Below are 13,699 nucleotides of genomic sequence, written 5' to 3'. Positions count from 1 at the left end.
GGTATCGGAGTATTGGTTAGGTACGATCAAGAGAAAAAAATAGAACATTGCTGATCACAGTTTCCGTTTTTCCGCAGTTTCCGCAAACATTTTAAAAGAGTTAGAGTGTTTCCGCAAACAAACTAAAAAGATCAAGAAAAAAAATAGAACAAAGCCGAAGTCGCTGATCGCAGTTTCCGCAAACATTTTAAAAGGGTTTGTTTGTTTGCGGAAAATTTTAAAATGTTTGCGAAAACTCCTATAAGCGACTTCGGCTTTTTTTAAATTTTTTCTCTCGATCTTTTTAAGGTACGAATGGACGGTACGAATTGTTCATGGTACGAATTAGGTTGCATCCCTTTTTTAGACCAGTAAAGATTAATGTTCTACATTTAGTGTTCATACTTTTTATCAGATTAAAAATTTTTTCAGCCAACCTGCTTATCAGATGTGGCCTATTTTTATTGTGCTTGACTTGAATGAAACGTCACCATGTCTGGTGGATTGGAAGACTTTGACTTGGCTGGATTAAGAGTAAGTATAAATAGCCCATAATATGTTACATCGATGGGTAGGAATTCTGTTTTCTATATCTTAAATTTTAATGAACATATATCACATTTTACTGTGTTGTGTATGATAAGTGTCTACGGTAACTGTTTATTTCAATTGTAGGACCCTGCTGGAATATTTGAGTTAGTAGAAGTTGTAGGTAATGGAACATATGGCCAAGTTTACAAAGGCAGACATGTCAGGACAGGACAACTTGCTGCCATCAAAGTTATGGACGTTACTGAGGTATATATGTATTTAAAAAAAAATTAAATTAAAGTCGAAAATAGAGATGTACCGATATATTGGTATCGATGATAATGGCCATTTTTTTAGTATCGGTATCGGCAAAATTTGGCCGATACTGTGGCCGATACTAAACATGTAAAAAAAGGGCATTTGCTGCGGATTTTCTGCAGAAGCAAAGATATAGATATTTTGAAGTAGTAACTAACGTCACATTGATGTAGAAAAATAATAACCTGTTCAAATTTTGGGGCTGGTATACAAGTCCCCCCCCTCGTTGGTAACTCATGACAAAGACAGGACTCGACCAAACATATAGGGTGAAACTACTTTACCTTTGCTTTACTGTTCACACACTTCAATCCACATGTTTTGGTCAATTCCTCTTTGTCATGAGTTACCAAGAGGGGGGGGGGGACTTGTATACCAGCTCCCAAATTTTTGATACCTCACACTCCCATAACTTCATGCACGCACCTTTTGGCATTGTTTGCTTGCAGTGATTCTTTCACTCAAACAAAACGTTTTGTTTCAGCAGTTTTGAGTTGTTCGATTCTTAAGTTGTGAAGGAGACTCAATTTGTCCAATATTTATCATTTGTGTTTCTTTTTTACTCTCAGCAGAGGATAAAACCAGGCCAAGACTACCCAGGCAGCAAAAATGTATAATTTTGCATTGTTTTTACGTCGCTAAACATTAAAAAAAAACCTGTAACTTGGTTGTTTTTAGTAAGCTGGTTCTATTAGTTTGTGATTTAATTTCCACCTTTTGTTGTAATAAACTCACCAAGCTTAAACAATGTCATGGCAGAGTAAGTAGGCTCAAAATGAAAGCAATGGGACTACGAATCCTCAATAAACTAATCAATAAATGGTCTTGTTGCGCCTAAGATGACAACCTCATTGCGAAGAAAGAAGCGTTCTTCCCGGCTATCAGCACAAGGCTGAGCACTCACTGGTACAGCGAGCTGTTGCGATTCGCTAACCATAATGGTGTAGCTTCCACACTAGCCATTTAGACTATCCAATCAACTATAATATATGTTTCTCGGCAGCCGTTTTGTAACAAGAATTGACATCGACAAGAATTAAAATGGCTAGTGTGGAAGCTACACCGTTGTGGTTAGCGAATCGCAACTGCTCGCTGTACTAGTGACTGCTCAACCTTGTGCTGATAGCCGGGAAGAATGCTCCTTTCTTCACAATGAGGTTGTCATCTTAGGCGCAACAAGACTATTTTGATTAGATTAGTGAGGATTCGTAGTCCCATTGCTTTCATTTTGAGCCTACTTATTCTGCCATGACATTGTTTAAGCTTGATGAGTTTATTACAACGAAAGGTGGAAATTAAATCACAAACTGATAGAACCAGCTTACTAAGAACAACCAAGTTACACGGGTTTTTTAACCGTTTAGCAACGTAAAAACGATGCAAAATTATACATTTTTGCTACCTGGGTAGTGGCCTGGCAAAAGCTTTTCAACCAAACGTCAAGCGCCCTTAGGTTGCACAATGCACATTACTTGTCGAATAGTATTTGTACTACTACACAAATGACTTGGTTTACATTTTATTTTCCATTATGATAGCTTATTTGGAGAGTTTGCGCAAACACTTTATTAATTTTTCAGAAACCCCAATTATGATGTAATGTTTCTTCCCTTATACCCCAGTCCTCAATCACGGTGGCCTTTCATTACTAAAACCTACTATGATACAACACAACAATGCGGTAGAGATTGGATTCTTGAATCTTTAATAAATTATGCCAATTGAAAGCTTTTTTAATAGTTTTATGCAAACGAGGTAAAAACTTAGCATTTGATATAATTCCTTGCAAATACCAAAATTGCTTTATTTTGTAACACCAAAGTATCAGCCAAAATATCGGTATCAGTATCGGTATCGGCCTAAAAAAGTGATATTGGTATCGGCCAAAATATTGGTATCAGTACATCTCTAGTCGAAAAGATTATTTTAGGTTACACATGTCCTAAAAGTCTTATCAGGCAATGTTTTTGTTTGAATAAAAGTGGTTTTAGTTGTTTCATTTCTACAAATGTTGATTTACTTCACTTTTGCTCTTTTCAATATTAAATAAATTCTACACATTTAAAGCTCTAGTTGATTCTACTTTGTACTAGAAGTCATAGGCGCCGGGTTTTGAAAATTGCCGGGGGGGGGCAAACTTTTTAGCCAACCGCTTGCTTACATTCAAAATGCTGATGTTTGTCAGCATTGATGTTTGTTTGCGTCTATCTGCCATTGTATATCGCCAAGCTTTATAATGTAGGCTCACGCCTCGAAATTCACGGCGGACATGTTCGCCGTCACAGCATGTGATGTCTGCGGGAAGTATCATCTAGATCGGTCATATTTGTCCTCCGAGAAATAACACAGGAACTAGCGATACAAATCGTCATTGCATAGCATGAACAATTGTTGCGATAATATATTTTCCCGCGCATACTAGCGCGTATCTACAAAATGTGAATACTGTATCCCTTAGCTTCCATTCAGGGAGGAAAACTTTCGATTTTTATGTTGCTTCAACGATTGATGACGTTGAATCAGCGTAACAAAGGTGAATTCTTCGCTAAGAATCGATAGGAGTACAGGTACTTCTGCACTAATCACGCGCAATTTAGTTCAAGTTTTACCTCACAATGTCTGGCTTTGATCTCCGAGTAATATTGATACGGCAAGGTTGGTTACTAAATTAGATTATACGAGTAGGCTATTATTTACAGCAAGATGCAACAAAATTTGTTAAGTTTTGGTATTAAAATAAGAAAGAAAAGTACCAAGGAAAATTCACTTTCACTCGCATGACACGCAAAAATAAACAAAAAAAAACTGTGAAACTTTGCACAGCAAAAAATAGTAGCATTGGTGTAGAAATTTTCCGACTCCTGCCCAGAGCATTGTGACGCAAGAAGCCACACGAGCTCGTTTGGTGGAAGTTAATCAGTTATGTGACGTATTGACCAGCTACACGGCGCTTTGACTCTTCAAGCGCAAGTCGTTGGTCTGATGAAAGCCTTTCAAAGTGACTTTACTGATTTTTTAAAAAGCCTTCTAAAACCGTAGTTATAGTTCTGAAATGGCGAAGAATTATTATCAAGATAAAGTGATTAAGCATGACGATCGACGGCTAAAACTGGTGTGTCCGCCGAGATAGCTGCTCAGACCGGACACGTTTGTGCGCCGTCAACAAAAAGGAATTTTGAGGCCTGTAGGCTACTTCGAATTATATGCTGGTCACTTTGAACTTTAGCTCTTAATTTGCGTAGATACTAAACTGAGCAAACAACACCTCGTTATTGACACTCCCAAGAAAAAACAAAGCGAAAGAAATCAAGAAAAACGTTTTTCAATCATTGTTACTATGCTTCAACGCGGAATGGCCCGTTTCGGTGAGTCCGATTCGGTGAGTTCCCTATGCGGTGAGAGCCTTTTTTGGTGAGAGACCTTTTCGGTGATTTTTTTTAAAATTATCGGGTACCGTAGCCTAATTATCATTGACGTTTTCGGGTTAGGGGTTGGGGTTAGGTTCTTATTTCAACGTTTAGCGACGTTAAAATGATGTAAAAGCGGCAATCATAATTAGGCTACGGTACCGGATAATTTTCAAAAAAAAATTCAAAAAATCACCGAATAGGGAACTCTCCGAAAAAGTCTCTCACCGAATCGGACTCACCGAATAATAGCAGACCCGCTTCAACGGCACCATGCTGGCGTTTATCAGCTACCGTACTTCTGTTTCTTTTGTTATCTTAGGAGCAGCGCTCTTGTTGCATTAAGTAGATCTTTTAATTGAGATCGATCCGCAATGAAGGTCAAACTAACGCAAATCTGAACTTAGAAACATTTGATTTAGGATTTTTTTAAATAATTTACGGGGGGCGCCGCCCCCCCGGAGTCGGCACCTATGCTAGAAGTAGTTTGATAGCTCTATGTGCAATGTGCATCATATTGATGGCAGACAATTCCCTGCCTATAACCCAAGATTATTTATCTTCAACTTTCGGTGAATCATTTATCATCAAATTTACTTTAGGGACCCTTGAAGATTTAGTTTTGGTTTATAGATAGACACTTCAGGATGTAGTTTCACAGCAACATGAAGATTGTAATATGTACATGTATTCTGGGTCCACGTCTTTTAGGTGCAGACAGTTAGGTGTCTGCCAAATAGTGCACACACTGTAGCGTCAAAATATTTAGGTGCAGCACACAGTGGCAACTGGTCATTTAGGTGCTATTCAGTGTGTCAAATTTCACTCATAATCATTTATCAGATATGCGGCAGAAATGGTCATTTAGGTGCTATTCAGTGTGTCAAATTACACTCATAATCATTTATCAGAAGTGCGGCATGTCCACTGGTGGATTTCAGGGGGTGGAGATGGTGCTCACATGACCCTTTGGGATAGGCCTTCTTTTTCATTGTATACACTAGTATACAGACACTATGCAGTATGTTCAAAGTGTGATAGGTAATTTTTGTTTAATGTATTAGTTTGCAAATTGCATTCCATATTTAAACTTTGGTAGAGAGTTTGCTGTACTTTTGTTGTACTACAGACATACGAGATGTGGTACTTTAACTTTCGCAGGTATTTAAGCTTTAACAGAGATATCCAATTTATAGTTTAATTAAACTAATGACATTGCCATATCATCACCTAGACTTGATTATAATCCAATATTAAATTTTTCAATGTCATTTTTTTTTCTTACTGAAGTAGCATTGTGGCACATATTATTAAAAGATGATCTAAAATGAGGATTTCAATTTTGTTAACAATCACACATGACACACAGGAAGAAGAGGAAGAAATCAAATTAGAAATTAACATGTTAAAGAAATACTCTGATCATCGCAACATAGCAACTTATTATGGGGCATTCATCAAAAAAACCCTTCCTGGCCATGATGACCAACTTTGGGTAAGGTTTAATTTCATTGCTTTTGTTTCTTTAATTTCATTGCCTGTCTACATTTTTGAACAGATATATTTTATGTTTCACATGTTGAATGCTTCATTAGTTGAATGACAACCTTTATTTTTGAAGTTTAAGTGTTTTGTCCTATTTATTTTGAAAGTACTGTTAGTAATTATTAGTATCCCACATTAAAATGTCTTAAGGTTTGTAGGTGGCTAGGGTTTCTGTGCACATAAATCTGTTCTATGAGATTCTTCCATCGTGCATGTAGCAATATAGCCTGTTCAGTTGTGATTGCTTCAGTGTGAAGAGCGGGTACAGATGAGATGCTTTCTACATTACAGCTTGTCATGGAGTTTTGTGGAGCTGGATCAGTTACCGATCTCGTCAAAGCTACAAAAGGAAACACATTAAAAGAAGATTGGATTGCTTATATTTGTCGTGAAATATTGAAGGTATGTTTTTTCATTACATGATTTTTGTTGCGATTCCTAAATTCCTTTTGTTTTTCTTGTTGAGAATTCCATTTGAAATCTTACACATAACTATAGAATGTAAATGGCTTGTAGAAAGAATACTTTGGTAATCATGAGAATCAAATGATTTTTTTTTTATAAAAATATTGCCAAGAGTAATGAAAATCTTTCTGTTCAAATTACCTCTTCAATGAAGCCACTTTTATCACAGCCACCAACCCAACACACCACTGCAATACATTGCAAAGCAATACAGCTGCACACTGCAACAATGAATTGGTACCATCTTCTCAGCTCAATCGCTATTCGTGCTTTAAATGTCATTTCAGGGCTTACAACATTTGCACAAACACAAAGTGATCCATCGCGATATCAAAGGCCAGAACGTCTTGCTCACTGAGAATGCTGATGTGAAGTTGGTCGATTTCGGCGTCAGCGCCCAGCTTGACAAAACTATAGGAAGACGCAACACCTTTATCGGGACCCCGTATTGGATGGCACCAGAAGTGATCGCATGTGAACAAAATACAGCTGCTACCTATGATTTTCGGGTAAATTTATGTCTCATAAATTTTGTTTTAAGCAACAGTTTACTGTTGTGTGTTTTACGACGACTTTATAGCGTACACCATTGTAACTATCACGCTATACGCAAATGACTAATCATTATGAGAAGATTCTACTTCACGTCGTCGGCTGAAAATTTTCTGTGGAGGTTTAGGTGCATTCATATCACTTGACGCATATTAGGTAGGCGCCAATATTGTGTTGATTTTATGGCTATTACAAGAAAAGTTTGCTTTATTGGATGCATGTTGGTTGCGAACGAGAGCGCGTTATAAGCCGCTTGCTAAATGTTCATCAATCGTAATGAAAACGGAAGAATGAGTTTATTTGAATACAACATAGGCCTTTCCGTTAGAGCCGTTGGGCATTAACAGTGAAGGACACAGGATTTTCTTCGTACACAAGATTAAGAATGTCAGTGTCATAAAAGGGATAACGCTTTTTTTCGAAGAAATAAAACCACATTAAAGTGGATTTCCTGTTAGCTTTTTTTATTTATGTGATGAAACTCAAACCACTTTTATACGAACTGCTTGAAGTTGAACGTTTGTATATACCGTTTTTATTTTGTTTATGATTTGTGGAATGCGCCTAAATGTTGTGCTAGAGTAGCGACGCGACAATTTAGGAATACAACATTAGTTAGTGTAGTCACCGACACCCCTTTACTGAGGTGGATTGGGTCTTGTTGAACTAAATAATGTTGGTTTGAAGCACAATTCTGGAAGCGTCACAAAAGTTGTTAGTTCCCAAGAAGAAATTTTTTTCCACCTACCTGGTTTAGTAGAAACTCATCTTTTTTTAATGTGGCATTAAATAATAAACATTTGAAAACAACCTGGTTCCTAGTGACATTTCTCGTGACTTGAACGATTTACTTTCATTACGTTGTTCATAATGTTCAACACATTTTCATGTTTCTTTCAAATTAGAGCGACATTTGGTCACTTGGGATCACAGCAATCGAGATGGGTGAAGGAACACCACGTAAGTCATTGTTTGTTATTCACTTTAGCTAGGCCTGCATGGAATTTCTATCATACTCGCTAATTACTTTTGTAATTTTGTTTCAACTTTAGCGTTGTGTGATATGCACCCCATGAGAGCGCTGTTTCTCATCCCACGGAATCCTCCTCCAAGGTTGAGAGAAAAGAAGTGGACCTCAAGGTTTGTGAAAGTCTGCAAGGCCATACTCTGATATTATAATAATTATTGCCTTCACTTAAGGTTACGTTTCATGCAAGTAATTCATTGAAGATTTGTTTGTATATATATATACGGAATATGAAAGTTTTTTTGTACTTTATTCTGACAGCTCGGCAAACTTCTAGACGCTTTAAATGACTCTCGCAGGCCCGGGCACTGAGATTGGAAGTTAGTTTGAAACCCATTGGTTAGCCCCGCTGAATAAATGCTGTCTTTAAAACTGTGACCTTAACTGAGAACAACTACATCTATCAGGGAAAAAAGTATCATGTACGGTCCGGCTTTTACCAGTTGTTGTAGATGTGTCACTACGTTGATAACGAAGATAATGAACGCGCCTTTATGGACTGAAAAGAATGTATAAAGAATGAATGCAAATATATACATTGTATATCCTTTTCCAGGCTGGAAATGGGAAGGAGTGACAGAAGGGTTGTATGTCGCTTGTGGCTGTGGCCTGGCAATCATTTAGATACAAAACTAGCAATTTTAATTTTTAGATTTCAAAGCTTTGTGGATCAAACACTTGTCAAGAACTACCACCAACGATCGAACACAGACGCTCTCTTGAAGCACCCCTTCATCATTGACCAGCCCACTGAACGCCAGGTCAAGATTCAGCTAAAAGACCACATTGACAGAACTAAAAGAAAAAAGAGTGAGTAAACTGTCCAGTTTCATCTTAAATATCCATCTCCTACAAAACTTTAGCTAATGACTGACCTACATCGCTAGTGCAATTTGTCTAGATTTTCGACATATTTTCTATTTGAGAATATCAGTGGACTGCTGCACTAAGTTTGATTTTTATGTAACAGAATAGACGATTTTTCTTCACTGCCAGGACCACAGGCAGTGAGTCATATGTATGTATGTCCACTTTTAATCTGATGATGTCCTCGTTACCGAGGATGAGCGGATCCACCTTGACTTGCTGCAATCACCTCTGATCCACCTTGACACTCTGCCTCCATATCGATTTGTCCAAAGCGTCTTCTCTTGTCAAGGCGACCTTGCTGCTTTCCTCCTCAACTTGCCTTTTCGACGTTCTGTTGGGTCTTTCTTGCTTCCTTTGACCATTCATTAGCAACTCCAGCGCTCTTCTCAAAACATCACCAATCATCATCTTTCCTCAAAATACGCCCATACCACTTAACTCCATTCGCTTTCACAAACTTATCAAAATTCTCATTCAACCCACGCAAGTTCATAAGTTCTTTTGTATTCTCCTTGTCCATCAGCTTCACACCACACATAGCCCTCACTATTGCTCTCTCAGTCCTTCTTAAAATCGCTAACTCATTTTTCCGTAAGCACCATGTCTCTCTTCCGTACAGCATTGCAGATCTCACGCAACTGGTATAGATTTTTCCTATATTATTCTCAACGAATATCTTCTACCACATTACAACTCTCGACAGTCGACACTCACTGAATTTTACCCACCCAAACCTTACTCTTGCAGTCACTGCCGCTTTACAACCACCACTGGCATTCAACATATCTTCTAGGTAACAAAAGACGTCCACCGATTCCAGTTCATCATTCAGCTTTTCAACATGACCAACCATTCTTCCTTCAATCTTCTTGCATCTTTCACATTCAAAACAATTTTTGGATCTGCATGTTATCTTCTTCATTTTTGCACATTTTTCATACGTACCTACTTCCTACATTCATACACATTAGGGTGTGTCGTGTGCCCCCAAAAATTTAAAAAATGGTTGAAAACAAAATTATTTTTTTTTGTGGGTGAGGCTTGACTAAAAAAGCAAAATTACAAAATTTCAAAAAATTTGGTCAAGGTTTAGGTGCTCCACATCCCAATTGCCTGTATCCCCTTGTTGGCTTGACAACAGGGTAGATTAAAAAAAATTTTTTTTTAATTAAAAAAAAGGGGGGTCTAGACCACTGACAAATTGGCTAAAAACAATAACAAAACTGGTTTCAGGGAGTTGTACCACATATTGGCCGTTCTACCCCCCATTTTATGGGGGAATACCCCCAAAATTCTCAAATTGGATGTAACTTTGGAACTGCTGGTGCTAGGAACATGAGTTTGGTATCAAATGATGCAGAATCATAATGTTTCTATCTGCTCTATGAGGATTTTTTGCCTTAATTTCATTAGAAAAAAAGTTATGACAAAAAGCGTATATTTGACAATGTTTTGGACAAAACGGTAGCGCAGGCACAAGGTAATGGGTAAATGCACATGCTGTACTGCATATGTTGATGCAGGTCACAGATGACTTGGATACTTTTGCTTATTGCATTTGCAATAAATATACAGCATGGTATGCATAATATACGGTACACACTACACATGATGTAGAGAATACAAGGGTTAATCGAGAGCATGTAGGCAGTGGTCTAACGGTACAGTAGTGTGACTGGAAATACAATATAGTGCTCGTGTCATGTACACACACAGTTGCAAGTAACAACTTTACTGCACGACCTGGGGGTTACTAACTGGACTGTTCAAAGTGTAGGTGCATAAAACAAATACTGTAATTAGTAGACATAATTGGTGATGGGTAGACTGTGATCTGCCATGAAATCATTGTCAAGGAAATACCAGCACACAGATTGATATACTCCATACTGCTGCATGTGCTAGACTACCTGTACTACATTGAGACTTTAGCAACCAGCACAAAAAGGTGAACATGTCAATCTAGTGGGAATTCCTTCTTGCTGTTGAATTCTTTCATAAGTTGACGAGATCGCACCTTCTGACGAATCAGTCCATCCCTTCTTTCAAAACCTACAGCATATAAGCTTGCTTTAACAGTCACTAGCTTAACGTGACACTCCACTGCTTGGTTGTGGCAAGGATAATCCAGCCGCAGAGGTTCGTCGATGACATTGTCAAGCTGTTGATCTGCTAGCGATCTCATGATAGGTGGCTCAGACTTATGAACTGTGCCAAGCTTCACAAGTTGGTGGTATGATTTTGCTTTATAGTATTAAGCTGTGGCACAAGAAATCTGCATATTGCAGGTGGCACGGCTGGTGAAATTTCCTTTCTCAGCTTTCGATTTTCATCTTCTGCTTTTTGTGAGGAGCCAACATGATTCTTGCTTTGCTTTTCCTGTGCTTGTGCACCTAAGGAATAGATTTGTTGGCCTGCTGCTTTTCTAACTTGGCAGTCTTCATCACATAGCATTCCAACAATGACATTTTCAGAGTGAGCGAATAATGCATTGCATTCCAAAACCTTCTTGGAAATCTTTTACTTCTTGGTTTGGGAAAATTTCTTTGCAACATGGTGAAGAAGTTCTTTGACCCATCAGATAATGAATTGTGGTGTTTTATTTCAAACCAAGATGGGAAGCAAACCTTGATGCAGTACTCAGACAAGTTCATGAAACTTTTGGAAGGGTTGATTGCATGAGTGTATTTACGAAGTAGCCTACAAGCAAGTGTTAGCCACCTTGAATTGACATAATTTCCCGACTGACAAAAACTGCAAATCTTCATCAACATTCAACATGCCCAAGCACAATGCAGGCATAATCCATATATTACACTGGTAAACAAAAAAAGAATTATTTTTTGCTCCATGAACTTTGAAGACTGATTTAGAGGTATTTTGCGGTGCTGAATCCGAATCTAACCTCAGATCACGTCAGTTTTGTGAGATATGATAACAACAAATGGTTACTTTTGTCAAAAGTGGAAGATTTGGCATTGCGTTCACCACCAACATATGCAGTGCTATAACGAATGGTTAGTAGTGTTAGACAGACCAAAACAGCCTAAGTAAGGTTACTGTACAAGCATTGCCACAGGCCTACTTAATCCTTTGTGGTTTCATGCAAACCTTTGACGGGGGGGGGGGGGGGTCAGTTATACTTTTAGCCTCCCTTTTAGATTGTTATTACTGCATGGTTAATAATGTTGCTTAGAAAACAAATTGGTATCAAAATTATATTTGATGTATTTCAGCTACTTATGCACGACATGGCCTGGATTTCTGCATATAGCAAAATATGTATGTGCAATAAACGCAACGTCAAATCTTCCACTTTTGACAAAAGTAACAATTTGCTGTCATCATATCTCACATACCTGACGTGATAGGATAAATCTGAGGGCAGATTTGGATTCAGCACCCCAAAATTACTCTAAATCAGTTTTCAAAGTTCATAGAGCAAAAATCGTGTAGACCAGTGTTATGTTAAAACAAGGTATTTATGGAGTATGGGGGTCGAAATTCCTGTATTTTTAACTGCAATGTGGAGCACCTAAACATTAATATTTTTTGCTGAAACTTCATATTATTGTTATTTCAGTGAAACCTCACCATTGAAAAAAAATAATACAAAAAATATGAACATTGGGGCACACGACGCACCCTAATACACATATTAGAATTTGACATCACTCTTCCTCCACATACACCACAAAGATCGATTTTCCTCTAGAATGGCCCGTTTCGGGGAATTCAATTCGGAGACAGTCTTTTTCGGAGAAAACCGATTCGGTGATTTTTTTAAATCCAGCGACGGCTTCTGTTTATTTAGAGAATTTGTTGGGATCATTTGGATTTTCTTTCCGGATTTTTCTGATTTCTTGGATTTTTCTTGCGGTTTTTGTGTTTCCTTCCCGTGCTCATGCAAACGAGAAAGTTATTGTTTCAGTGAGATTGATGTAAATTATCTGATACTTGTTGTGTTGGTATAGGGCTAGGCTATAGCGATATCTGGTAACGATAGCATATTTAGTAACTTTAGTTGAGACATTTTTACTGAGACTTCATTTGATTAACCACTATTGTTAATCACGAAACCCCGTTTGACTTTTTGCTGAGACTTTAGTTGATTAACCTCTATAATAAGCTAATTTCTTTGAGTAAATAGATGCCGTTGTAAGGTTTAGGAAATCTCCGAATGAAGCTTTCGCTTATCGTGGTTTCCTCCTTCTGTTCCTCTTGTTATCATCTTTGTCTTTTTGTCATAAATGCGCATTCTTTTGTATTGAGATGGCTCCTTCCACTTAAATTTGTGTCTCAGATTTTCCATTGCGATACTCAACAAAACCAAATCATCGTCATATAATATCACCCAAGAATTCTTCTCTTGCGCGTTCAGTGATCACACCAACCATGATGGAAAAAATCAGATCATATGTTATGATTAGAGCAACCAATTTTTTGACCTAAAAACTTGAAATTTTGACTTTATAATTTACAAATTTTGACCTAATTTTGACCAATAACTTTCTGTGTTTGCAATCAAAATATAAAATACAAAGCATATTAGAAATCAAACCGTTAGGTAAGGATATCTTCTTTTTCTAATAAAATATAAGAAAAATGTGGAAGACTCAATGACACCACAGCTAACAAACAGGTAATGATAGTCACTCGAAAAACTGCAAAAGATAAATATAAAGTGTCTTTAAATATCCCCAAATTACAAAGAGGGTTCTGCAGTATTATACTTCAACATCAAGTAATGTTTCACATTATCGCCTCCGAAGTTCCTGTTTCTCGCCAAATTTTTTCTTAAAATACAAAAGCTTCTCTCTACTGATACAGAAGTTGCTTGGGAGTTCCTCAGCAGGCTATATGAATGTGGTAAAATATCATCTCGTTCCATTTTCACAATGCTTTTGATGTCATACCTTGAGATTCTTGCTTGAATATATTTTCCAATTTGGCAGCCATCAACACCAAAGTTAAGGGACCTCATTTTCTGGTAAGCTTCTTGAAT

The 13,699-nt window shown here is 37.6% G+C and overlaps 1 protein-coding gene across 2 annotated transcripts in view; it reads left to right on the top strand.

Moving 5' to 3' along the window:
* The first annotated feature begins 382 nt into the window (after nt 1-382).
* LOC145787820 (misshapen-like kinase 1) overlaps nt 383-13,699 on the top strand; it is a 28,322-nt gene continuing 15,005 nt past the window's right edge. For both annotated transcript variants that reach the window (XM_082599664.1, XM_082599657.1), the window contains exons 1-8: nt 383-513; nt 655-777; nt 5,605-5,730; nt 6,072-6,182; nt 6,533-6,754; nt 7,703-7,757; nt 7,850-7,937; nt 8,477-8,634. In XM_082599664.1, coding sequence (XP_082455790.1) covers nt 472-513; nt 655-777; nt 5,605-5,730; nt 6,072-6,182; nt 6,533-6,754; nt 7,703-7,757; nt 7,850-7,937; nt 8,477-8,634 — 925 coding nt within the window. In that variant the 5' untranslated portion in view covers nt 383-471. The remainder of the gene's footprint in view (nt 514-654; nt 778-5,604; nt 5,731-6,071; nt 6,183-6,532; nt 6,755-7,702; nt 7,758-7,849; nt 7,938-8,476; nt 8,635-13,699) is intronic.

This window comes from Aplidium turbinatum, chromosome 2 (assembly GCF_918807975.1).
Source record: "Aplidium turbinatum chromosome 2, kaAplTurb1.1, whole genome shotgun sequence".
NCBI classification, from domain to species: Eukaryota; Metazoa; Chordata; class Ascidiacea; order Aplousobranchia; family Polyclinidae; genus Aplidium; species Aplidium turbinatum.
Note: the sequence above shows the minus strand (reverse complement) of the source record. Positions and strands in the feature narration are given on the sequence as shown.